Source organism: Nyctereutes procyonoides, unplaced genomic scaffold (assembly GCF_905146905.1).
Source record: "Nyctereutes procyonoides isolate TBG_1078 unplaced genomic scaffold, NYPRO_anot_genome, whole genome shotgun sequence".
NCBI classification, from domain to species: Eukaryota; Metazoa; Chordata; class Mammalia; order Carnivora; family Canidae; genus Nyctereutes; species Nyctereutes procyonoides.
Window position 1 is genome coordinate 11,634,651 of NW_026575147.1, and position 25,996 is coordinate 11,660,646.

General features: G+C 36.6%; 1 protein-coding gene across 1 annotated transcript in view; it reads right to left on the bottom strand.

Annotated features, from left to right (window-relative positions):
* The window catches only part of RSBN1 (round spermatid basic protein 1), a 45,425-nt gene that overhangs the window by 4,808 nt on the left and 14,621 nt on the right, over positions 1-25,996 (bottom strand). Inside the window, exons 3-6 of the mRNA XM_055312615.1 lie at positions 8,995-9,132; positions 8,534-8,676; positions 2,023-2,190; positions 437-545 (exon numbers count right to left, since the gene is read on the bottom strand). Coding sequence (XP_055168590.1) covers positions 437-545; positions 2,023-2,190; positions 8,534-8,676; positions 8,995-9,132 — 558 coding nt within the window. The remainder of the gene's footprint in view (positions 1-436; positions 546-2,022; positions 2,191-8,533; positions 8,677-8,994; positions 9,133-25,996) is intronic.

Here is a 25,996-nt window from a genome sequence, read left to right on the forward strand (position 1 = left end):
TACAGGCTTGACCTAAGGAATCATTTAAACACCTATTTCATAATGGAGCTAAGTATCAATAATATATTCTTTGACATAGAGAAGGGCAAAATGTATCTGCTTCTGCATCTTTCAACGTTTAGCAGGTGAGGACACAGTGCAATAGGGTTATCAGCTGAGACTGCTTATAGCCAGAACTGAGAAGCCTAAGACCCTCTGAAGCCTAAGACCCTCTGACCATCTGGGCCCACCTGGCATTCCAAAGATTAAAGGGATCGCAAACATTTGCTTGGAGAGGCTCTGTTTTAAGGACTTCAACACCCTCCACACACCGCTTTTATAGTAATAAAATTAAATTTACTATCCCATGTATCTAATGCAAATGCAAAATAAAACGGGTATAGGCACTTATTTCTATTATCTCACTTGAAAGGTAATAAGAAAGCAAGAGTTTTACCTGGGAAACTGGAGGTTCATGAAGGTCTAACTGAAGTCTCTGTACAACATCAGTAAAATCCTCAGCATGAAAACAAATCACATCTTTGGTTATGCGAGGTTGGTCACTCCTAAGATTAACAAAATCAAATTTTAGAAACATGCATTTATAAACATCCATTTCATAATGGAAAATGATGACAAATTTCAATTCTATTCCTGGACATGCTACTACTAGCATAGAAACAGACCCTCAGTTCCTACAAACACACTATACATTTGCTTCTTTAATCAACATTTAAAAAATAAATAAAACACCAATAAAGCTTTTTTTAAAGAATGAAAATTAGATTGTTACAAAATCAAAGTAACAATGACTAGAAACAATTTCATTCTAAACTAGTTGCATCTACACCCTCTCACCACTCTGCCTCAACATTTATTTCCAGGCCACCTTGTAATGTCATTATCAGGATGGAACACAGTAGAGAGGAAACCTACCAGCCACATAAATATCACACCTTCAGCTGCCAAAGTAGAGAGGGGGAAAAAAAAAAGCTGAATGATCTACTTGAAATACTGTCGAGCTACGCCTGAACTAGACTTCTAAAAAAGGTCAGGTCAAACTCTGTAGTAATACTGAAGGCCCTGAACTTACAAAGATGAAAAACAAAACAGTTTTTAAATAAGCTAAATTCTATGCTCTGAGCTGTGGGTTCCAACTGAATGTAAAAGGGTGCAGCCACTACGAAAAATAGTATAGCAGTTCCTCCAAAAATTTAAAATAAAATTATCAAATGATCCAGCAATTGCACTTCTGGGTATATACCCAAAAGACTGAAAGCAGAAACACGAAGAGCTGTTTATTGACAGCAGCCAGAAGGTAGAAGCAACCCAAGTGTCCAATAATGAATGAATGCAGATCAACAAAATGTGCCATACACATACAACAGAATACTATTCACCCTTCAAAAGGAGGAAAATTAATAACATGGTACAATATGGATGAACCCTAAGGATATTAGGCTAATGAAAATAAAGCCAGTCACAAAAAACTACTGTATGATTCCACTTAAATGAGGTATTTAAAGTCAAATTCAGGGGATCCCTGGGTGGCGCAGCGGTTTGGCACCTGCCTTTGGCCCAGGGCGCGATCCTGGAGACCCGGGATCGAATCCCACGTCAGGCTCCCGGTGCATGGAGCCTGCTTCTCCCTCTGCCTGTGTCTCTGCCTCTCTCTCTCTCTCTGTATGACTATCGTAAATAAATTAAAAAAAAAAAATAAAGTCAAATTCACAGAAACACGAAATACAATGAAGGTTACCAGGAGCTGGGGAGAGAGGAGATAGGGGGTGGGGTTATAACGGTCTAATGGGTATACAGTTACAGTTTTGCAAGACAAAAAAATTCTCTAAATCTGCTTCACAACAATGTAAATAAACTTAACACCTTTGAAATATACACTTAAAATGGTTAATATTTTTTATTTTAATTGTTATGTGTATTTTAGCCACAATTTCTAAAAAAGTTAGTATCCAACCTTTAAAATTGAGTCCACATTTTCTTAGACAACATTAATCAACCTTGCTGTGAGTTCCCTTAACTTACCATTCACCAAACTGGACAGCTTTCAAAACCCCAACAGCAGCCGTACTCTGCCAGTCAAACCCCTGACCTACATGGTCAGCATGAGCTCTTGTCCTGTCTTCAAAGAGGACTTCACGGGGTTCACTGGTCCGAGGTAGGTACTGGAGATTTTTAATTTCATTCATTGATCTGTGGTTGATTTGGTTGTGAAGTAAAGGAGGGGAAAGCATTAACAGCAATAAGGTGAAAAAATCTGCTAAAATATCAAATTTTAAATAAGATCAGGACTGATAAGGATTTAATGGTTTTATTCATAGCATTTTAACACACTATATTATAATGCTTAATGTGATTACCTTCTTCTCTCAGGATGTCATGATAATATAGAAGCTGTATCTGATTTGGCTCAAAGGTAGTGTTGGAATATATAAAATTTAGTTTTCTAGCAACAGAAAACACAATTCAAAGTTCAAGGCTGTGGGTTTCTTTACTCTGACTCATCTTAACTCTCAAAACATTCCACTAGACTTGATTCAAGATGATAAACTGAGCATGTACATATCTATATTAAAATGAAAGTAAAAGGCTTCAAATTATTATGGTGGGGGTGAGGGAGAGGAGATACACAAATGGATAGGAGTACAGAACTAATAACTATTGATACTGAATATATGAACTAATAACTTTTGAGCTAATAACTATTGATACTGAATATATGATAATTCATTACATCATCATCTGCTTTTTTATGTGCTCAAAAATTTCCAAATATAATAATAAAAGGTGATAGTAAAGGAATGAATAAGAATCAACAAAGGAATTAATCAGTTAATGAATAGTATCAACAAATTTCTGAAAGATGATTACTAATGTCTTGGACTAATAACACTGAGCAGAGAAAGCCATAAGCCTAGAATATACAAGAAGGGAATGGCAACTAAAAAGGCAGCTGGCCTGCCCAAAAGATCTTGGGGAAGCTTAAGACACAAAGAAAAAAGAAAAAAAGCCAAGTATAATGATGATAATAGACAGAAGGCTGAGAAAGGGGGAATTAAAGTGAAATTCTGCACATAAACCTGCCACCTCTGTAAGTAAAATGAAGTCAGGCATCTACCCCCCTGGAAAAGAATATAATTGACCCACCCAGCATCCATTTCTCATATTTATTTCCCTGACAGAACTCTGATTCTCATTAGGTATCTCCTCCTATCCCGTAAAGGACCTCATTAACAAGTTTCAGGGGTAGATCCTGATGAATCCTGACAAACGCTGGTAAGCACATTCCCCTTGTTGGAGACTGATTTAAAAATGGGCATGAACTGATTCTGGCCAGCAGTTAAGAGAGGAAATCTGCTAAGGAGATTTCTGGGAAGTTTCCTAGCCCCTAAGAGAGAAGTAAAAGAAAAGATAGTTTTTTCTTCTATTGCATATAACCAGATCCATATGTGATGCCTAGAAACATGAGTACAGAAAGAAAGCCACTGTGAGTACAAAGCCCAGGCAAAGAGAATGACAGAGCAGATAAAAGAAGATCTGATTCCTTGATAAATGTACTGAGTCACTGGCGTATATATACGGTACCTACAGCCAAGTTCTCTGGCCTTCTTGATATATGGGATAACAATTTATTTTATGAACCAGTTTGAATCAAGATTTTTATTGCTTGTAGCCAAAAGTATCCTGATAAATTTTCATAAAAACAACAACAAAATCCTCTTCATATTCTTCTCTAAATACAATGAACTTACCATATTAATAGAACTAATGTAATCCTCTGGCATGTGGACATATCCTTTAAGGTCCAGTTCTATGCCTATTAGCTCTAAAGTGAAACCTACCTAGTGATAAGGCTCACTAAAATATAAATAGAACACTCAGTAAGCCCAATGCTTTATTTCTAAATATGAATGAATCATATTATATAAGAATCATCAACTATATGAAGATAGCCTGTTACAGCCTGACAAAGACCAAAATAAACAATGCTGAAATATAAGAATTCAAAAGAAAGGCTAAATGTCCCAAAATGAAAAGCAAAAAGATAATAGAAAATATGAGGATAATCAAACTGAGAGATCAATTACTCAACCAACAGTAGTTTCAGAAAGAAATAACAGAGAAAACAAAGAGATTACCAGGGCAATTAAGCAAGAAAAATTCCCCGAAATGAGACATGAATCTTTAAATTTAAGGGACCTATCAAACAAGAAAAAGGATTAAATAGAAGAGTAAGAATGAAAAGACCCAAAGATATCACTGTTAAATTAAGCTTTCAGAGAGGAAAAGAAAAAAAGATTACCTACCAAAAAACCCCAAAATTACACTGGCATTAAGACTTCTCATAAACAATATTACATAAGAGAAGACACTGGAGTAATGCTAAAAGTTTTTAAGGGAAAAATGTATCCTCTGGAATCCAGCTAAACTATCAATCCTATTTAATGACAGAAAAAGAAATTTTCAGACATATAATGACTCAGAATACTTTCCTTTTGTTAGAATATTACTTGAGAATGTGCTGTAAAGGAAGAGAAGGAAATAAGCATAGAAAGACGACAACTGTAGGTTAATGTAGAAATGCATTAAGAGGGAAGTCCTAGGTTGATAACTATGAAGCTTTTCACATTGAAGAGAACACAGAGCCCCAGAAGATTTCCAGGTTAAAAAAAAACAATGAAATGTTAGAGTAGACAGTATGATTAAAGTTCTGGATACCTGAGGATATGATAAAGCCACAGAATCCAAGATAACTAACAATATTAAAAAAAAAAAAAAGCCAAAGTCATAGTCATAGAGAAGTAGAAAGTATGATTTTAGAAAAAAAGATTTGGAGCAAAAAGGAGAATACAAAATATGAGGACTATGGTCAAGAAAAGTACATGTCCCCCCCTTCAAAAGAGGCGTAAATCAGAAACTGCAGGAAAAATAGAATAATTTTGGTTTTAAAACAGCATAATCCAAACATGAGAATATAATGTGGCATGATTTTCAATATCTAGGTGAAATACAGAAAAGAAAGATCCTTTTGTATATTATCCCTTTGAGTGTTAACACTGCAACTTTAGAAATTTTTAGTTTACTGGTTAGGTCTGCAGTAAACTTATCTTCCCATATTATTATAAATGCCATTTACTGACTTTCAAATTGTAGAATATACCTATTGACAATGCATATAAAACCTAATTGTGGTTTTAAAGCAGAATGTGAATTCATCTTAAAAATGTAGAAGCACAGCTGACAAAAAGCTGAAAGGGGAGGAAGAAGGTAAAGAAAGGATCATTTAACTGTTTGGAGAACAGGAAGGAGTCCCTATCTATCATACCATGAAACTGACAAATTTCCTGCCACAGTCTTAAAACAAAAGGCACTGAAAACAGAAATGGTTTTTGCCCTTGGTAAAAAAGGGTAAGTCTCTGAACGGAAAGGTGGCCAGGATTTTTCATTACAAACCCTACTGTACCATTTGACTTTTTAAAACTCTATGCATGTATTTAACTTTAAAGTCCATAAATTCAAAGATCATCTCCATTAGCAGTGTCCTTGATAGCTAGACAGCTTCTCACATCAATTCTACAGTTTTCAGCAATAAAAAGTTCTCATTAACATAAAAAGATGACATTAGTGTTTCAGTTCTGATTTATTCACTCTAATTCAGTCTTTTGAATGCCTCACTTAAGAATATTTAACCCCAATAAAAATAAAATTTGATAGCCTCTCAGGTAAGTGGAGAAAAGGTAAATTATTAAGTAAATGAGGTTGGTACAGCTGCTTAACTACTTGGAAAACATGATGAATGTCTCCCCCTGTCCTGAAATCAATACCAGGTAAATAAAACATGTAAATACTGAAATCATCAAAGTACTAGGAGAAAATGGAAATGAATATTTTGTAATACTGAATGAGAGAAGGTGATTCTAAGTCTGCCACTAGGAGAGAAACCTCAGGAAAAAAAACAGATCTGACAACACATAAAAATCTGTGAGTAAAGAAAAATAAACCAAGGAAGAAAATTTTTTTTTGAGTAAAGAAAAAACTGAAGCTGAAAGAAAAAAAAATGAGAAAAATTGCAACATAAAAAAATGTACAGTCATAAAAAGAGAATTTTAAATGAAAAACAGCCTAGTAAATATATGGGTGAAATGAAAAGGGAATCACAAAAGAAGAAATACAAACTCCTCAAAGAAAAACTAATTAAAACAAGACATCTCTGCCCATCAGATCACAAAGTTAAAAAAAAAGTTAACGGAGGGTATGGGGAAAAGGTACTATCTTATATCTTACTATTTGGGTGGAAGTATAAATTGGTATACTTCTGGATCAATTAGAAATGTGTATATACTCCGCATCTTTAAAATTTCTACTAAGAAAATAAACATGTATATGAATAAAGATACATATATCTACCTACCTACCCACCAACCTGCCAGCAATCAGTGATGTGTTATACATTTCTACAACCAGCTTCAGGAGATGGCTGATTGTAGCTGATTTGCTTATTTCTGTGGTATAAATACTCCCAACATGGCCAATTTCAAGCAACTAACGTGACCTCATTCAATGTGGAATTGGGAGGCTAAGAATGGCCCTGTCCAGCAGACCACTGTCATGTTTGTCAAAATTCTATTTACACTGAAAAACAAAGAAATTTACACTAAGAAAGAACTGGTTAAGTAAATCTTGATACAACCATTCAGTGAGAACAACACAGTCATTTAAAAATGATGATATAGCTGTATCTTAATATAACACATTAAATTTAAGGGATTAAAAAAACCACCAAGTTTTAAAGTAAACATCACATAAAGAAGGAGTTCATCTATGTATAAAGTTTAGGAGTATAATACAGACTAAAATTTGAAAGGTGAATATGCCTAAATAGGTGGGATTATGGGTATTTTTTGCCTTTTTACTATTTTCTATTATTTGATTTTTCTAAAACCTTATAATAATCAGGAAATAATGGTCATATCCTTTCTGGAAAGATTATAGAACAAAAATTGTATACAGTACTTAAGAATTTAGGATTTCCAGACTAATCATCATGATATACAACTGCCATGGTCAGGATCCCTGGGTGGCGCAGCGGTTTGGCGCCTGCCTTTGGCCCAGGGCGCAATCCTGGAGACATGGAATCGAATCCCACATCGGGCTCCCGGTGCATGGAGCCTGCTTCTCCCTCTGCCTGTGTCTCTGCCTCTCTCTCTCTCTCCCTGTGACTATCATAAATAAATAAAAATTAAAAACAAAACAAAACAAAAACAACTGCCATGTTCTAAGCAATGTGCAGTAGTTTACTGCCAGCTTCCACCATGCCACCATCTTATATTCATATATATATAGTTTTTACCAAATATTTTCATGCAGTATCTCAAGTACCTAAGGTTATTCCATACTTAGCTTTAGCATCATTCCCCTATAAGCTTTAACGTAAGGGCTAGACTACTCCATTAAAATTCACTTCTGAGAGTGCCTGAGTGGCGCTCAGTCAGTTAAGCATCTATCAGCCTTTGACCCAGGTCATGTGATCCCAGGCTCCTGGGATCCAGCCCTGTGTCAGGTTCCCTCTCAGTGGGAGAGCCTGCTTTTCCCACTTCCCTCTGCCCTCCCCCCGATGGTGCTCTCTTTCTCACACTAATAAATAAATAAAATCTTTTTAAAATAAATAAACAAATCTCACTTCTGGATACTTATTTGGGGTTGTTATTTCCATACTCTAAGCAAATATAAATCATTTTCAGTCTCATTAAATGAGATTTTTCATAGTACTAGAATAAATCAATCTATATCTGTTTTAAGTATCTGAAATACTAAATATGTTAGCCCAGTATGAATGACTATAGGAAATCTACATTATTGGTTTCATTCAGCAAACACTGATCGCCAACTATGGGTCATGGAGACTGAGAATAAAACAATCACTGTCCTCACAGCTCAAAATTTAGTAAAAAACAAAAATATGTAAACAGATCATTAAAGAACAGAATGCTGTGTGAACACAGAGAAGGAAACAATTAATTGTGTATGGAAACAAAGAAAAGCTTCACAAAGGAAGTGACATCCAAGTTTAGTTTTGAAAATGTATTAAGAGTTTGTCAGGTAGAGAGGAAGATGGGGGAGGAGATGCCATTCCAAGTGAAAAGAATAGTACTTACAAAGCTGTGAAAGACCATAGTTTGAAAACTAAATTCTTCAAGGCTGGAATAGAAACAGATCTAGCTAGAAATACAACCAGATTATGAAAGATCCTTGTAGCCACACAAAGAAGTTTGGACTTTTATCTTGCAGGCAGGTAGGATCCAGGTTTTAAGAAAATAGGTAAAAATTAAATTTGTTTTTTTAGAAGGATGCCTCACTCTGATGACCAAGTAATGAGTGGACTGGACTAAGAAACTGATCACTGAAGATTCCTTAAGACAGCTCTTCAAATAATCTAGACAAATGGTTTTTCAAACTGCTCAGGTCTCAATCATTTTTATAACCAACGAAACTCTTAAAAAGTGCTTTTGCTTATTTGGGAAAAATAAATGTTTACCGTCGTCTTTTGAAGGGTGACTTTGGCATATCTGCTGTAGGGATCATCTGCTCTCCTGGCCTTACCCACATGATTGGCCCATCATCACTCTGGGACCTACACTGGAGTCGGAGGCTGGAAAGTGTACCCCAGGGCAAAGTCATCTAGAAGTCAGAAGAATGATTCACATTAAAATTTTTTTGTTGTTGTTGTTGTTTTTTTTACTATTTACAAGTTAACCCAAAACCAAAAGAAAGCTCTAGGAAGTTTACTTTGTATATGTATATGAAGAAATAAATGCTATATAATAGTTTATATGTAAAGAAAGAGTAACTGAAGTTAATTATTCTAAACATTTCTATTTAAAACACTGGAGAAAATTTAATTTTAATAGAAAAGATTAACTTAATATTAATATTTTTTAATAGAAAGTGTCCACTAAAGTAATGATCAGAACTCTAATAACTGGAATTAACACTCACTTTCAGAAATGGTGATTCTTCTAACATATCAAGGAACTCTGGGAAATAATCACCAACTTCTTCATCTACTGCTCCAACAAGACTTATCTGCCGCATGGGACCTGCTCGGTAGGTGCCACAGCAGTATGTCCTGTTGACCTGAGATAAAAATGAAAGAGGGGAGAGAAAGGACTGAAGTACACTACAATATAAGAATTAGAATATTGTTTCCAATGTTGCTATTTCTTCTACATACTAAAAACTCAATAGTCAGTACCTTGTATAAAGTTCGTAGTTAGAGAACGGTGCCCTAGCACACTGACAAACACATTAATCTGATAAGTGCCACAAACAGAAATTTCAAAGAGCAAGCTAATCTATGATCCCAATATCTCAAAGAAACATTGAAGACACTAAGATACACTTAAACTTCTCTGAGAATGATGATTTTTGTAAACACTCTAAAGTGATATTTAGGCAAAAAAAAAAAAAAAAAAAGGTAAATAAGCAGGAAAAATTGGCAGGGCAAAGGAACAAAAAGAAAAAAAGGGACCATGGTCAGATTAATCTTCCATATCCATTTTGCAGTCCCTAATGAAAAACTTTCACATCAGGCCAATACCAGGCTGATTGCTACCAAACCCAACCTCCCTTAATTACTTGAATATAAGATCCTCTACCCTAGGCAAACTGATCTTTTTGTCTACCCAACTTATGCCAAACATACTCCCACCTGCAAAGATTTTTCTCTTAAACCAGCCCTACTTGGAATGTTCTCTTTTTTGCCAACACAAATCTTATCTTTCAAAGATCAGTTCAAGACTTTTCTTCTGGAAGTCTTCCTGGTCACCCTTCATGATCTTTTCCTTTTCTGAAATCTAATGTTATCTGTAAGCACTTAGACATATTTTTTTTGACATTTTCTTTATATCAACTCTCTAGTGAATTTAGGGCATATTTTATACCAATTCATAGCCCAAGGAATCCTAGCATTCAAATGGAATCTATTAGTAGCCCTGAAACTTCTATTACACTGTATGTTAACTAACTGGAATTTAAATTAAAAATTAAAAAAAAAACAATAAATGGAATCTACCAATTCAAAACAATCTGATATTATTCTTCTAAGTCATTTCTTGTATTTTCTTGTAGTCCCACCTCCAATTTCAAATGAATGTTTCTCAAGGGTCAAGATGGATCCATGCATACAGATGACTAGACTATAAATGCTTAATTCTAACCAGAACTTCCACCTTGGATCAGTAACCAAGCATTCTCTACCTTAGTTAAGGTACAGATGAGGGGGGTGCCTGGTGCTCGATTGGTTATGCAACCAACTCTTGATTTCAGCTCAGGTCATGATCTCAGAGTCAGGCTCCGCAGCCAGGGGGGGGGGGGGAGTCTTCTTTTTTCTTTTTTCTTCTTTTTTTTTTTTTGTTTATTTATGATAGTCACACACAGATAGAGAGAGAGAGGCAGAGACACAGGCAGAGGGAGAAGCAGGCTCCATGCACCGGGAGCCCGACATGGGATTCGATCCCGGGTCTCCAGGATCGCGCCCTGGGCCAAAGGCAGGCGCCAAACCGCTGCGCCACCCAGGGATCCCCAGGGGGGGAGTCTTCTTGAGATGTACTCTCTCCTTCTCTGTCTGCCTGCCCCTCCCCTTCCACACAGGCAAACTCTCTCTCTCTCTCAAATAAATAAAGAAATCTTTAAAAAGAGATTCAATTGTCTAAAATACTACTAATTTTGCCTCAATTCAAGGCACAAACAACCATTTAGTATTTTTTGTAAAAGATTTTATTTATTTGAGAGTGCGCGAGCAAGAAAGAAAACAAACACAAGCAAGGGGAGGGGGCAGAGGGAGAGAGAGAAGTAGACTCCCCATTGAGCAGGGAGCTCAATGCAGGGCTTGATCCTGGGACTCCAGGATCATGACCTGAGCCAAAGGCAGATGCTTAACTGACTGAGCCATCCAGGCGACCCTCCCCCACCATCTAGTATTTCTTACACAGTTCTTTACTCTTAGTTCCCTAGCAGCATTTTTAGAACCTACTATTTTTCTTCTGTAGACAATTTAATAGCACTTCTATTCATATACAATACACACAGAAAAAAGGTCTTAGTTCTTATTCTCAAATGTCAGATTTCTTAATTCCTTATAAATCTTTCTCAAGAAAACCTTATACAATCACGAAGCAGCAACTACCCACAACAAAAGTTACCTTGCGTATATTTGTATGATTTACTTTCTATTCATTTGTATGATCATCATGCTATGCAAAGCCAGAGGAGGCAGACTGGGAAAGATCATGGAATACAGAAATAAGGGGAAATAGGGACGCCTGGGTGGCTCAGGAGTTGAGTGTCTGCCTTTGACTCAGGGTGTGATCCTGGGGTCTGGAATCGAGTCCCACACTGGGCTCCTGCAGAGAGCCTGCTTCTCCCTCTGCCTATGTCTCTGCCTCTCTCTCATGAATAAATAAATAAAATCTTTAAAAAAGGAAATAAGGGGAAGTAGAAAAGCTTTTCTTTTTTTTAAAGATTTTATTTATTCATTCATAGAGAGAGAGAGAGAGAGGGAGAGAGGCAGAGTCACAGGCAGAGGGAGAAGCAGGCTACATGCAGGGAGCCCAATGTGGGACTCAATCCCGGGTCTCCAGGATCACACCCCGGGCTGCAGGTGGCGCTAAACCGCTGCGCCACCAGGGCTGCCCTAGAAAAGCTTTTCTAATAATCACTATTCTAACCTTTCTGAGCCAAGCACCATAAAACAATTAAAGCAGATTAATTAAACTTCCATACCAGTTCTAGGAATAGCATGCTTTCAGGGATAATATGAGTCTGTGTGTCACATTTTGGTAATTCTCACAGTATTTCAAACTTTTTTTTATTATTATTGTATTTGTTATGATGATCAGTGCTCTTTGATGTTACTACCTGTAATTGTTTTGGGACACCACGAACCATGCCCACATAAGACAGTGAACTTAAATCAATAAAAACTGCATGTGTACAGACTGCTCTTACTGACTGGCTGTCCCCCCATCTCTTTCCCTCCTCCTCAAGCTTAGGCCCTATTCCCTAAGACACAGCAAAACTGAAATTAGGCCACTTAATAACCCTACAGTGGTCTGTTTAAGTGAAATAAAGAGTCACATGTCTCTTGTTTTAAATCAAAAGTCAGAAATGATTAAGTTTAGTGAGTAAGGCATGCCAAAAACTAGGTCTCTTGCACCAAACAGCCAAGTTGTGAATAAAGGAAAATTTCCTGGAGGTAACTGAAAGTTCCACCACTGTGAAACACACAAATGATAAGAAAGAGAGCTTTATCTCTGATATAAAGAAAGTTTTAGTGGTCTAGATAAATCAAAGCAGCCACTACATTCCTTTAAGCCAAAGCCCAATTCAGAGCAAGCCCCAACTCATCAATTCTCTGAAGGTTGAGAAAGGTGAGGAAGTTGCAGAAGAAAGTCTGAAGTAACAGAGGTTGGTTCATGAGATTTAAGGAAAGACTCCATATCCATAACAGGAAAGTGCAAGGTGAAGCAGCAAGTGCTGATGCAGAAGCTGCAGCAAATTATACAGAAGATCTAACTAAGATAATTAATGAAGATGCCTACACTAAACAACAGATTTACTACATTTTCAATGTAGTAAAAAATAGCCTTATATTAAAAGAGGATGCCATCTAGGACTTTCATAGCTAGAGGTCAGTGCCTGGCTTCAAAGCTTCAAGGGACAGGCTGACTCTCTTATCAGAGGATAATGCAGTTGGTGACTCTAACTTGAAACCAAAGCTCATTTACCATTCCAAAAATCCTAGGACCCTTAAGAACTACGCTAAACCTATTCTGCCTATGCTCTGTAAATGGAACAACAAAGCCTGGATAACAGCACAGCTGCTTACAAAACATGGTTTACTGAATATTTTAAGCCCACTGTTGAGACCTACTGCTCAGAAAAAAAGATTCCTTTCAAAACATAACTGCTCACTGACCATGCACCTGGTTACCAGAGCGCTGATGGAAATGTACAATGAGATTAATATTGTTTACATGCCTGCCAACACAACATCTACTCTGCAGCCCATGGATCAAGGAGTCATTTCAATTTTCAAGTCTTTATTTGTAAGGCTATATACAGCTGCCAGAAATAGTGATTCCTCTGATGGGTCTGGGCAAAGTAAATGGAAAACCTTCAGGAAAGGATTTACCATCCCCAATGCCATTAAGAACATTCGTGATTCACAGGAAGAGGTCAAAATATCAATATTAACTGGAGTCTGGAAGAAGTTGAAACCAATACTCATGAATGACTTTGAGGGGTTTGAGACTTCAGTGGAGTCAGTAACTGCAGGTGTGGTGGAAACAGCAAGTGAACTCGATAGGATTAGAATTAGAGCCTGAAGATGGGAATAGATTTTGCTGCAATATCATGGTAACACTTTAGCAGGTAATGAGCTGTTTCTGATGGATAAGCAAAAAAAAAAAAAAAGAAAGAAAGAAAGAAAGAAAGAAAGAAAGAAAGAAAGAAAGAAAGAAAGAAAGAAAGAAAGAAAGAAAGAAAGAAAGAAAGAAAGAAAGAAAAAGTGGTTTCTTGAGATGGAATCTACTCCTGGCCAAGATGCTATGAAGATTGTTGAAATGACAACAAAGGATTCAGAATATCACATAAACATAAAACAGCAACAGGATTTGAGAGGACTAACTCCAATTGTGAAAGAAGTTCTACATGGATAAAATGCTATCAAACAGCATCACATGCTACAGAGATATTGTTTGTGAAAGAGTCAATCAATGTGGCAAACTTCATTGCTGTCTTAAGAAACTGCCACAGCCACCCAACCTTCAGCAGCCACCACCTTGATCAGTCAGCAGCCATCAACACTGAGCAAGACCCTCCACCAGCAAAAAAGACTGACCTGCCAAAAGCACAGATGATGGTAGTTATTAGCATTTTTTAGCAATAGAGTCATTTTATTTTTTTTAATTTTTTTTCTTTATTTATTTATGATAGTCACACAGGGAGAGAGAGAGGCAGAGACACAGGCAGAGGGAGAAGCAGGCTCCATGCACCAGGAGCCTGACGTGGGATTCGATCCCGGGTCTCCAGGATCGCGCCCTGGGCCAAAGGCAGGCGCCAAACCGCTGCGCCACCCAGGGATCCCCAATAGAGTCATTTTAAATTAAAGAATTTGCACTGTTTCTTTAGACATACTGCTACTGCCCACTTAATAGACTGTAACAGTATAGTGCACATATAACGTTTATATGCACTGGGAAACCAAAAAATTCATTGGACTTGCTTTATTGTGGTGGTCTGGAACCAAAACCACAATACCCCCAAGGTATGCCTATACTTTCTGTACTAAAGGAGACAATACTCGGTACTGCACAAATGACATCTGGAGTATTAGTTCCCCGCTTGGGGCTTTAAAAAGTATGTAACTAGAGCACATGCAAAGGGAACAATTAAGATGATTAGTGACTTGAAAATCATGTAAACTGGAAAAAGAGTGAAGAAATTATTTAACTTGAAAAGACTGAAGAAGAGTAGATTTATATAACTTTAAATAGAAAACAGGAATTGTGAGAAAGTTATCATTCATTTAATGAAAGTTTACTACATATTACATGTCAGACACTGTCCTAACCACAGATATAGCAAACCAGACCCACTCTTGGCCCCTGGAAGCTAACAGTCTAGTAGGGAGACGCAGACACTAATCTAAAAGAAAATTTAATTATAAACTGTGATGAATCCTCAGAATGGAATAAGACACTGTAGAAGAGAACAAGGGATCCTGATCTAGAGAATACAGTGTTCCTTGAAGTAACTGAGTTAAAATCTGTAAAACAAGTTTAAAGAAAACAAAATCCCTTAAGAATCGCCCTTTCCAAGGTCTAAAAGAAAGCTAATGATGCTAAACACACAAAGCAAAAGAAAGAAATAAGGATGAGGCTGGACAAATGAGCTGTAGCTGGATTATGGAGAGCCTTGAAGACTACATTAAAGATTTGTGAAATCACTAAAAGATCTAAAGTAGTAAAAGGAAAGCTATCGATTTGCCTTTGTCTTTTTAGAGCAGAGAGGGCTTGGTATTTGTTTCATTTTCTCAGAGGGGTGCTGAAAGAGACTTAGGCTTCTGTAATATTCCAAATAAGAAATGATAAACTAGTAACGGTGGAGATGATTAGAAAAAGATAAAAAAATATATATATTTGAAAAATATCCAAGAGATAAAATTGTCAGGACTTGGAGACAGACTGGATATGATAGAGCAGAGAAAAAAGTACCCAAAGATGTCTCCCAGGTTCTGACCTTTGCAATGAGATATAGAAACCACTCTTTCTACTGGGGGACCACCAGGTTTGGGTGGGAAGGTGTTATCTTAAGTTCTGAACATGATGAGCTTCAAGTGTGTGGTGGGCTGAATAATGGCCCCCAAGGATATCTAGGTCCTAATCCCTGAAATCTGAGAACATCCCCTTATATGGCAAAAGAACGTTACAATTGTGAATAAATTGGGAACCTTGAAATGGGGAGAGTAGCCTACTCTATCCAGGTGAGCCCTATTTATAATCACATGCATCCTTATAAGGAGGCAGCACAGGGAGATTTGCAGAGAAGAGGTGGTGATGAAATAATGGAAGCAGAGGGTAGAGTGACTTACTTTGCAGATGGAGGAAGGGGCCACAAACTAGGAAAAATACATGGCTACTAGAAGCTAAAACAGGCAAAAAACCAACAAAGCTCCTTCAGAGCCTTCAGAACTGTAAGAACCTATAAGTTTGTACTGCTTTAAGGCACTATCTTTATGGTAATTTGTTACAGGAGCAATAGGGACTAACACCAAGTACCTATAAAACACCCCAAGTGGGTATGTTAAGAGAACAGCTGGGTCTAAAATCATGTGGTTTAGACTGGGGATATAAATCCTAGTCATTGGCTACAGAACATATATAGTTCAAAGAGCTGGGGTTGGTAGTGAGAGGAGAAAATAAGATTGAGAGAATTCTTTAAATGGAAAGACTGAGCAACCCTCAATAGGGCTGTATAAACTTTCATTCCTGCCCAGCACTCTAAGAAGGTATGTATTGCCCCACAGCCTCACTAATGTTATCAGACTTTTGGATTTTTATTAATTGGTAAGTAAAAACTACCTTCTTAAGTAATTCTAATATCACTTTCTTAGGAATGAAGCTTTGTATCTTTTCACGTAAGAGAAAGTGCTCTTTGTATTTCTTTTTTTGTGAACAACCCATTCACAATGCTTGCTTATATTTAAATTGGGCTACTAGTATTTCTTTCTCTTATCTACTTCTAGAACCCTTAATGATTTAGGAAAGTTAATCCTCTGTCAGCGATATGAATTGTTTATAATTTTTCACAACTTGTCTTTTGACTATTGACAGTGATTTTTGTTTTGTTTTGGTAGTAGTCAGAAAGACCTACAAAGTTATGAAAGAATTCTTCCATTAATCCATCTTCTACATTTAAATCTTTAATGTCATTCAGAATGTATCTTGGTATCTAGGGATATAAATACTAATATGAATTCTAGATAAATACCTGATGTCCCAACACTGTTATCTCTCTACCATCAATGATTTGAGATACTATAATTTTTATGTATCAAATGCCTGTATGTATTTGGGCCTATTTCTAGACTTTTCTGTTTCACTGAATAATGTTCATAAACTAATATACACTTAATCATTAAATCTTTAGAATGTATTGATATCTGATAGGGTACTCCTCTACCACTGCTTTCCCTTTTTTTTTTTTTTATCATTTTGAGGTTGGTTCTTCTTAATCCAAAAATATATCTTTCCATCTAAGTCTTCTTTTGTGTGATGTCTTAATGCAAAGAATCTGATAAAGGTGAAAGGGCTGCTATTTAAACATGGCAGACAGAACAAAAGATTTAGGTCTATTCCTTCTCAAAATCCACTCGAGAGTAAAACAGAAAGGTTATAAATCCCAGAAGCTCAAAGAGAACAGAAGTAAAAAAAATGACAGATACAAGCTAGCAAACCATTTTTCACAAGGGAAAAAATGTATACGGAAATTAGCAGATTGAACTTTGAATACTGAATTCCTATACAGAAGATAATCAGTTTGTGCTACAGAATCAGAGAAAGGCTAAGTAGAAGGTGGGAAACAAAGCATAAAACTGAAAACTGGGGAGATGGGTTTACAATTTGTATAAGAATTAGTTAGACCCCTCTGCTCATGTTCTCCACCACCTGTCCTATTCTACACTCTTGCCCTACCTTGAGGAGAAAATGAACCAAAGATACTATGGAAACAAAGATACCAGGCACAAATAGGAAAGAGGGCCATTATACTGACAACAAACAATTAAGTAAAATTCCCTATATTCAACAATGATCTACCTACTTCCATAGTTCAGCTCCAAGAATTCTAGCAGAGAAATAACCTACTCTACTCCCCTGGCAAAAAATATGGTAGTCTTAGCTGTAGAAATTAAAAGCCACAGAGAAAAGAACTCTAAATGTTGATACCTGGAGCTTTTCTTACAATATGGCCAGATTCCCTACCCAGTCATCAAATGGCCAATCCCAGTCATATGTCCACAGTTTCTAATCAGTTTTATACTAACACATGTTTCAATACAAACATATCACCAGACATTTGAAGAAAACACATAAGATTAAAACAAAAAAGAACTTGATGAAACAAGAAAATTTCTAAACCAGTATTAATACCATCAAAGAGATGAAAGATGATATTGCATCCATGAAACAATAAGTTATTTAAATTAAAAAAAAAAACCCAAGGTCTTAAATTCAAAACATTACAGCTAAAATAAATCAACAGGAGGAAAAGATGATAGTTAAATCTTTCCAGAAAGTAGAACAAAAAGAAAGAAAACTAAAAGGAATGATAGGAAAAATTCATAGGTTCAGTCAGAAGGCCTAATAAAAGTCTCAGGAAAAGAGAACAGTGAACAGTGAGGTAAGGAAATTAACAAAGAAAACAAGAAAACTTACCCAAACAAGAGGATATGCATTTTCAGAATGAGAAATATTCATCAGAGTGAATATAAAAGGACTCATACCAATGAAATCTGAGAAAATCATGTGGGTTGGAGGTGGTCTTCAGTTGTACTGATAATTATTTCTTAGGCCAAGCTGTTTATTCTTTATACCTCTATGTATGTCTGAAATGTTTCACAGTAAATTAAAAAAAGGAAACCCAATTAAAGAAAAAAAACTCAAGGAACATTATCCTCAGTATTCTGAAATTCTGCAGGAAAGAGATTTTTTTTTTTTTTTTTTTTTAGGAAAGAGATTTTAAAATAAGTTTCCAGAGAGAGAGAGAGAGAGAGAGAGAGAGAGAGAAACACCTAAAAACATCAGGAATCACCATGATACTGGATTTCTCAATAGCAACACTAGAAGCTTAATACACTGGAGTAATGCACTTTTATAGATCTCAAGAAAATGATCTCCAACCTAGAATGCCACACCTATCTGAACTACCAAAAAATGTAATGGTAGGATAAAGACTTTAGACATGTGAAGTATCATTTGAGTCACTGAATTCAGTCAACAGAAGAGTCATGGAATCCCGTGATGCGAGTAAAAGGCAAATAGAAATCCAAGGACATACATGGGATATATACAGGACATACATACATACATACATACATACATACATACACACATACATAAAAAACTTTTTTGAGAGAGAGACAGAGATAGTGACAGATATAGCAAGAGAGCACAAGCAGGGAGGAGAGGAAGAAACTGGCTCCCCACTGAGCAGGGAGCCCCATGTGGGGCTTGATCCCAGGACTCTGAGATCATGTCCTGAGCTAAAGGCAGATGCGTAACTGACTGAGCCACTGAGTCGCCCCTCTACACTGTGATATTACCAAACTGTAAACAACCCAAATGTACAACAGGAAAATAGTGATATAATCACACAGCAAAATACCAAATATAGCTGTTAAAATGAATGAACTGGGATCCCTGGGTGGTGCAGCGGTTTAGCGCCTGCCTTTGGCCCAGGGCGCGATCCTGGAGACCCGGGACCGAATCCCACATCGGGCTTCCGGTGCATGGAGACTGCTTCTCCCTCTGCCTGTGTCTCTGCCTCTCTCTCTCTCTCTGTGACTATCATAAGTAAATAAAAATTTAAAAAAATTAAAATTAAAATTAAAAAAATAAAATGAATGAACTAACTATATGTATCAACATAATCCTCTGAAGCAATGTTGAACCAAAGCAATTTGTAGAATGATACATGCAAAATACTATTTATAAAATGTTAAATCACACAAAACAGTTTTATGTAGTTTATATGTTCACATATGCACAGCAAAATATTAGAAGATGCATAGAAATAATGAACCACAAATTCAGAAGAAAGATTTATTTCTTTTTTTTTATTTTTTATTTTTTTATTTTTTAATTTTTATTTATTTATGATAGTCACACACACACACACACAGAGAGAGAGAGAGAGAGAGAGAGAGAGAGAGAGAGAGAGAGAGAGGCAGAGACACAGGCAGAGGGAGAAGCAGGCTCCATGCACCGGGAGCACGACATGGGATTCGATCCCGGGTCTCCAGGATCGCGCCCTGGGCCAAAGGCAGGCGCTAAACTGCTGCGCCACCCAGGGATCCCGAAAGATTTATTTCTGGGGAGAAAGAAAAAGCTTAGTGTTTTATTATAAATGAAGGAAACATAAAGAATTCACTTAATTTGCATTTTATGTGAAAATGGAGAGGGAAAGATTAAAAGGGTGCGAGTGGGTAAAGAACCTAAGCAAGTGGGTACAGTTTTTGTTTCAAATGATGAAAAAGTTCTAGAAATGGATAATGGTTATGGCTATATAACATTGTGAAAGCACTTAATGCCAACAAATTATATACCTAAAAATAGTTACACAGTAATTTTGTGTATATTTTGTAACAATCTTCAAGTGAGGAATGGAAATCTAGAACAGAGGTGAAAGATTCGCTTTTGAGGAAGAGGTGGGATTTTTTTTCTATTTTAACAGGAGGGAAGGCAGAAAAGATGTACGCAGATAAAAAGTGTGAATAGTCTTCATGAAGAACAAGCAGGTTGACCAAAGAAAAGCCGCAAGCTTCCCAGACAATGTTGAGTACCCACTGGCAGGTTTATGAAACCTTAGGAGGAGACAAGCTCCTGAATAATTACCAACCCAAAAGTGATTTTCTAAAACATTTGTACTTTGTAGAGGTTAGACAAGATTATTTCTAAGAGCCCATAGTTTATGATTTCTATGAAATTCTAAAAGGATGATCTACAGGTCAGATGAAGGAAAACACAGTAATGCTGGATGGAATATATGTCCAAAGTTTCTTAAATTTGCCTGATCACAGGATTTGAATCACTTGACATACTTATCGCAGGCCTCACTCCAGACCTAATCAGAATTTCCAAGAGAAGAACCTGAGATTCTAAATATGTGTTTGGAATCAGCAACCCCAGATTATTCTTAGGATCTGGCAAGTTTGAAAAACTCTGGTCTGGAAATGGCATTCGAAAGCAAAGAACAAGTTGAGTAGAGGAGTATTAGGAGAACTGGAGGAAGGTAAATAGAGACTAAAGAACAGAAAAAAGTAAGGCTGCCATGGAAGCAAGAGACAGAATGCCAGAAAAAACTCAACCATTAGTAGAATCAGAAGGCAAAGGGGGAGAGGAGAAGGATTGTGGGATCAAGGGAGAAAATGCCTATAAGAAAATAGTAGTTAGCTCTGCATGCATTTAAAAAAAAACTTAAATCTATAAAAGTTCAAGCAATTATATTTAAAAATATATATTGCTGTCAATAGGTTATATCATCCTTTAGATTAGAAACTTAACTTTATGGGGCTCCTGGGTAGCTCAGTCAGTTAAGCATCTAATCTAACTCTTGCTTTCAGCTCAGGGCATGATCTCTGGGTCCTGGCACTGAGCCAGGCAGGGCTTCACACTCACCAGGGAGCCGGCTTGGGATTCTCTCCTCCCCCGACTCCCGTCCCTCCCCCACTCGCATACATACATCGTCTCTTTCTCTCAAATAAAAAAAAAATCTTTAAAAAAAGAAAGAAAAGAAACTCAACTTCAAAGTTATCCTGTATCAATTGCTCAGAGTGAAAGAAGCTCAACTGTGCTCCAAATACATACACTTCTTATTTATTTATTTATTTATTTATTTATTTATTTATTTATTTATTTATTTATTTATGATAGTCACAGAGAGAGAGAGAGGCAGAGACACAGGCAGAGGGAGAAGCAGGCACCAGGAGCCCGATGTGGGATTCGATCCCGGGTCTCCAGGATCGTGCCCTGGGCCAAAGGCAGGCACTAAACCACTGTGCCACCCAGGGATCCCACATACACTTTTTAGTAAGGACAGTCATAAGTCAGTTAAAACTTAGAAGAGACCAATTTTATTCATAACTGCCAAAACTTGGAAGCAACCAAGATGTCCTTCAGTAGGTGAATAAACTGATAAACTAGTTTATCCAGACATTATTCCAAAAAAAAAAAAAAGCTATCAATCCATGAAAAAGACATGGATGAATCTTAGTGCATATTATTAAGTGAAAGCAGCCAATCTGAAAAGGCTACATAATATTTGATTCCAACTATATTACATTCTGGAAAAGGCAAAACTATGAAGAGAGTAAAAAGATCGGTGTTTGCCAGGGGTTGGGAGAGGAAGGAAAAGGATGACAAGGAAGAGCACAGATTTTTAAGATGTGAAAATACTCTGTGCACTTATACATATCATTATGCATTAGTCCAAACCCACAGAAGTACACCACCAAGAGTGAACTATAATGTAAACTACAGATTTGGGGTGATTATAATGAATCAACACAGGTTTATCACTTGTAATAAATGAACCACTCGGGGAGGGGGGATGTTGATAATGGGGGAAGGCTGTGCACAGATGGGGGCAGAGAGTATTCAGGAAATCTTTGTACATTCCCTCCATTTTGCCATGAACCCAAAACTACCTAAAAAAGAAATTCTTAAACACACACATACTCAAAACTAGAAGAACATCAAGCTAGAAATATACTATATGGACATCCTTCCCCCAACTAAGGGCAGGGGTAATTATTTTACAGAACTCATGTTTTAGGAAGACGCCTATTCAATCTGAATGTTTAAAAATCAGAAAGGAAAAAGCTAGCCAGCAATCTTCCTAACCTTGTGATCTGTGAATAGAAAAGCATTCCTACTTTAAAACATATAGTGAAAAAGTAGTGCAAGTCAAAATGAATTTATTATAAGCTGTACTTAGAGAAAAAAGAACCAAACCTACCATTCCTATGCTGGTTTATTTTATAAAGCCAACTACTTAAAATATTTATTTCTCCTTTTATATAACACACTGATGTGTAGTTCGTAAGGAGTTTCTCAGTTATTTAGCAAGTACAAATCACTCTACTGGTTCAACTCTTTCACCATAAAATGTTAATTATATTGATCAAAGATGAGGAGCACCTAATAAGCCCATTTTAATTTTAGGCCTTGACAGAACACAAAATGAAGAAATAACATTTGCTGATTTTCTCTGGAATAGCAGACATTACCATTTATAGTAATAAAAGTATTATGTACAAGAACTTCTCCCACCAACCACCTAAATAAAGTTAAAGATCTATGATCCTCAGTAAAAGACTTCAACATTTTCTTTTAAGGAGAATTTTTTTATAATAAATTTATTTTTTATTGGTGTTCAATTTGCCAACATACAGAATACCCAGTGCTCATCCCGTCAAGTGCCCCCCTCAGTGCCCTCACCCATTCACCCCCACCCCCCGCCCTCCTCCCCTTCCACCACCCCTAGTTCGTTTCCCAGAGTTAGGAGTCTTTATGTTCTGTCAAGGAGAATTTAAAATATGCACATTTGCCAGATAAAGAAAACAAAATCTTACTATGGTAGATAGGCTTTTTTATTCAATTGCCTCTCTTCCCAGCACACATATATACATATCCTTCTTCTCCATATACACCCTTCAGTTATCTAGGTGCCCTAAAGTGAAAATAATCTCAGATGGCAATATTTAAAACAACTCATTTAATTTTACTATATTTTTAGTGTTTTAGTGGTTTTTTGTTGTTGCTTTGACTTGCAATTCCTGTACAGAATCTACAGTCTATAGCTTTGTTGGCTCATGACCAGCAGTATCAGCATCATCTGGAAACTCATCAAAAATGCAGCCTATACAGCCCCAACCCAGACATATAAAATATAAATCTGCATTATATAGACACATTAAAACCGGTAACCCTCACCTGTAGAATTTAATTCCACCCAGAGAAAGAAGAAAAAATAATTCCTCTTTGAAGATCTGCCACTGTTTAACCTTGGGGAAGGTCACAACCAAAGTGTGAGCTTCCTCATCTATAAAATGAAGGCTTGGAAATGGCCCCCACCTACTCTAAAATCCTGTTAGTCCGTAAGATGACTAGAAAACTATTTTAATTTTCAATCAGTTTATCATCTACAATAGGATTTTTATAAGAAGGGGAGTCAAGGATTATATGCTCATTATAGAACTATCACACTTCAAAGTTTAAAACCATTAAAAAGTTCTTAAAAAGCAAGTAACTACAAGATATAGCACTTAAGCAAAAAAGTCATAAATTATATTTATGCCTAAAACGTGTACACGTCTATTAGGGAGAAATATATTTCAAAGTGGACACTAATGTTTCTCCATTAACAAAACATTCCACACTTAAAAGTTTTTGGTCAAAATTGTTATTTAGCCAATGACCATTTAAAACTTAATTAAAAATAAATAAATAAATAAACAAACAAACAAACAAACAAACTTAATTAGATCTATGGGAATCCTGGGTGGCTCAGCAGTTTAGCACCTGCCTTCGGCCCAGGGTGTGATCCTGGAGACCCGGGATCGAGTCCCATGTTGGGCTCCCTGCATGGAGCCTGCTTCTCCCTCTGCCTCTCTGCCTCTCTCTCTCTCTCCCTCTCTCTCTCTCTCTCTCTCTCTCACTGTGTGTGTCTCTCTCATGAATAAATAAATAAAATCTTAAAAAAAATTAGATCTGAAAAGTAATCAAATCTGAGGATTAGATTAGCTTGGTGCTTCAACTGAGATTTATCATAAACTTAAATTTCCTTTGGTATTAAAATATGAGTTTCATAGAATATGAAAACAACAACAAAAACAACTTTATGTGGATCCTAGCTTTGCCACTACAATAATTTAAAAATATAAAAATTATGGAAGCTACAACTATTCTTGCACAAAACAAACCTACATTTTACTTCCTTTGACTAGTGCAGACATGTTCTAAAGTAGTGCTTCCCAAACCTTAATGTGTATATGAATCACCTGCAAATCTTGTTAAAATGTAGATTCTGATTCAGAAGATGTGGGTAAGGGTCTGAATGCCAAGTTTATAAACACAGAGAAGTAGTAAGCTTCTTAAGCAAAAACAAAAACAAAAAACCATAATTGACAATATTTAGCCATGGTTTGCAAAGCACTGGTCTGGATAACCACTGGTTTCCAATGAAATCCCTAATCGAGCAACTTAACATTTTCCAATCCTTATCTTACTTGATCTCTCCTATGAATGTGATACTTAACACTCCATCATTCTTAAAACCTAGAAAACATATCCTAATCTTCCTTCTACTTCCCTTTCTTTTTGATCTCTTTCCCACGTTCCTCATGCTTACATGTGAGTACATGTCAGGATTCCATTCCTTTCTTTTCCCCTCTAATGCTGTGCCTGGATCACCTATATGCTAATAGATCCAACTGCTGCATTTCCAGCCTACAAGTGTCTCCTAGTCTTAGATTCATATATTCAACTACCTAATAGACATTTCTAACCTTTAGTCTTCACAGGTACTTCCAACACAAAGTATCCCAAACTGAGCTCTTCATCAACACCTTTCACCCCTAGAAACCAGCTTTTTCAACCTTGTATAAACTTGTGACCAGAACCACCATCCGCCTATTTATCCAAATCCTATTATTTTAAGACTCTATCCTTCTCCCTCACCGAATGCAATTAATCCCATCTTTTATTTCTCTTTCATTCCGTCCTAAGTGTCAATATCAATTTTGACATGGATCATTTCTGATCTAGTAACCACAGTAATCTAACCAGTCTTCTTGCTTCCAATCTCATTTTCCTCCTCTATCCCAAGCTTCAAACTCCTAAATAATCTTGGCAAACATAACTTGATAGCACTCCCCTATTAAAATTCACCAATGATTTCCCCATTACCTTTAGGAAAAAGTACTAACTTTCTTTTGGCACATCATATAAAAGCTCTTCACAATCTTGATTTTTGTCTCTTGTCTCAACTCCCACAACACCTCAATAGTTAACATGTACTCTTGCTATGTCAAGCTAGCTGCAGCTCCCTGAAAGCACCACATTCTCTAATGCCTGTGTGTCTGTACATGCAGTTTTTCTCTTTGCTTAAAATGCCCTTATTAAGCTAAGTACTAATCTTTTAAGACTCTACTTAAGCATCACATGCTTTAAGCTGCCTTTTCTAATCACCTCAAGTCTGTTAGGTAACACCACAAACTGTGCTCCCTCTAATACAAGGTTTTCCCCTATGCATATTTCTAATACTTAGCAAACTGTATTATAATTGCTGGTTCGTTCATCTCCTCCACCAGACTGAGCTCATCAGTCCGTTTAAGAACAGAATGTCCAGTACATGGTATGTTCTCCATATATGTTTGCTGAGGGGCACTGGGTGGCACAGTTGCTTAAGTGTTGGACTTTGGTTCTGGATCAGGCCCTGCATGGGGCTCCTTAGAGTCTACCTGAGACTCTCTCTCCATCTGCCTCTATCCCTCCTTGCTGCATGCTCTCTCAAATAAATAAACCTTTAAAAAATAACTAAAAAATAAGTGTTTGCTAAATTATCTTAAAATAATCATGATTATTATGACTACATATTTAAACTATAAATGATTTCCAATAACTGTCTAAGGTAACAAGTTTCTTCAGTTTATTTATAG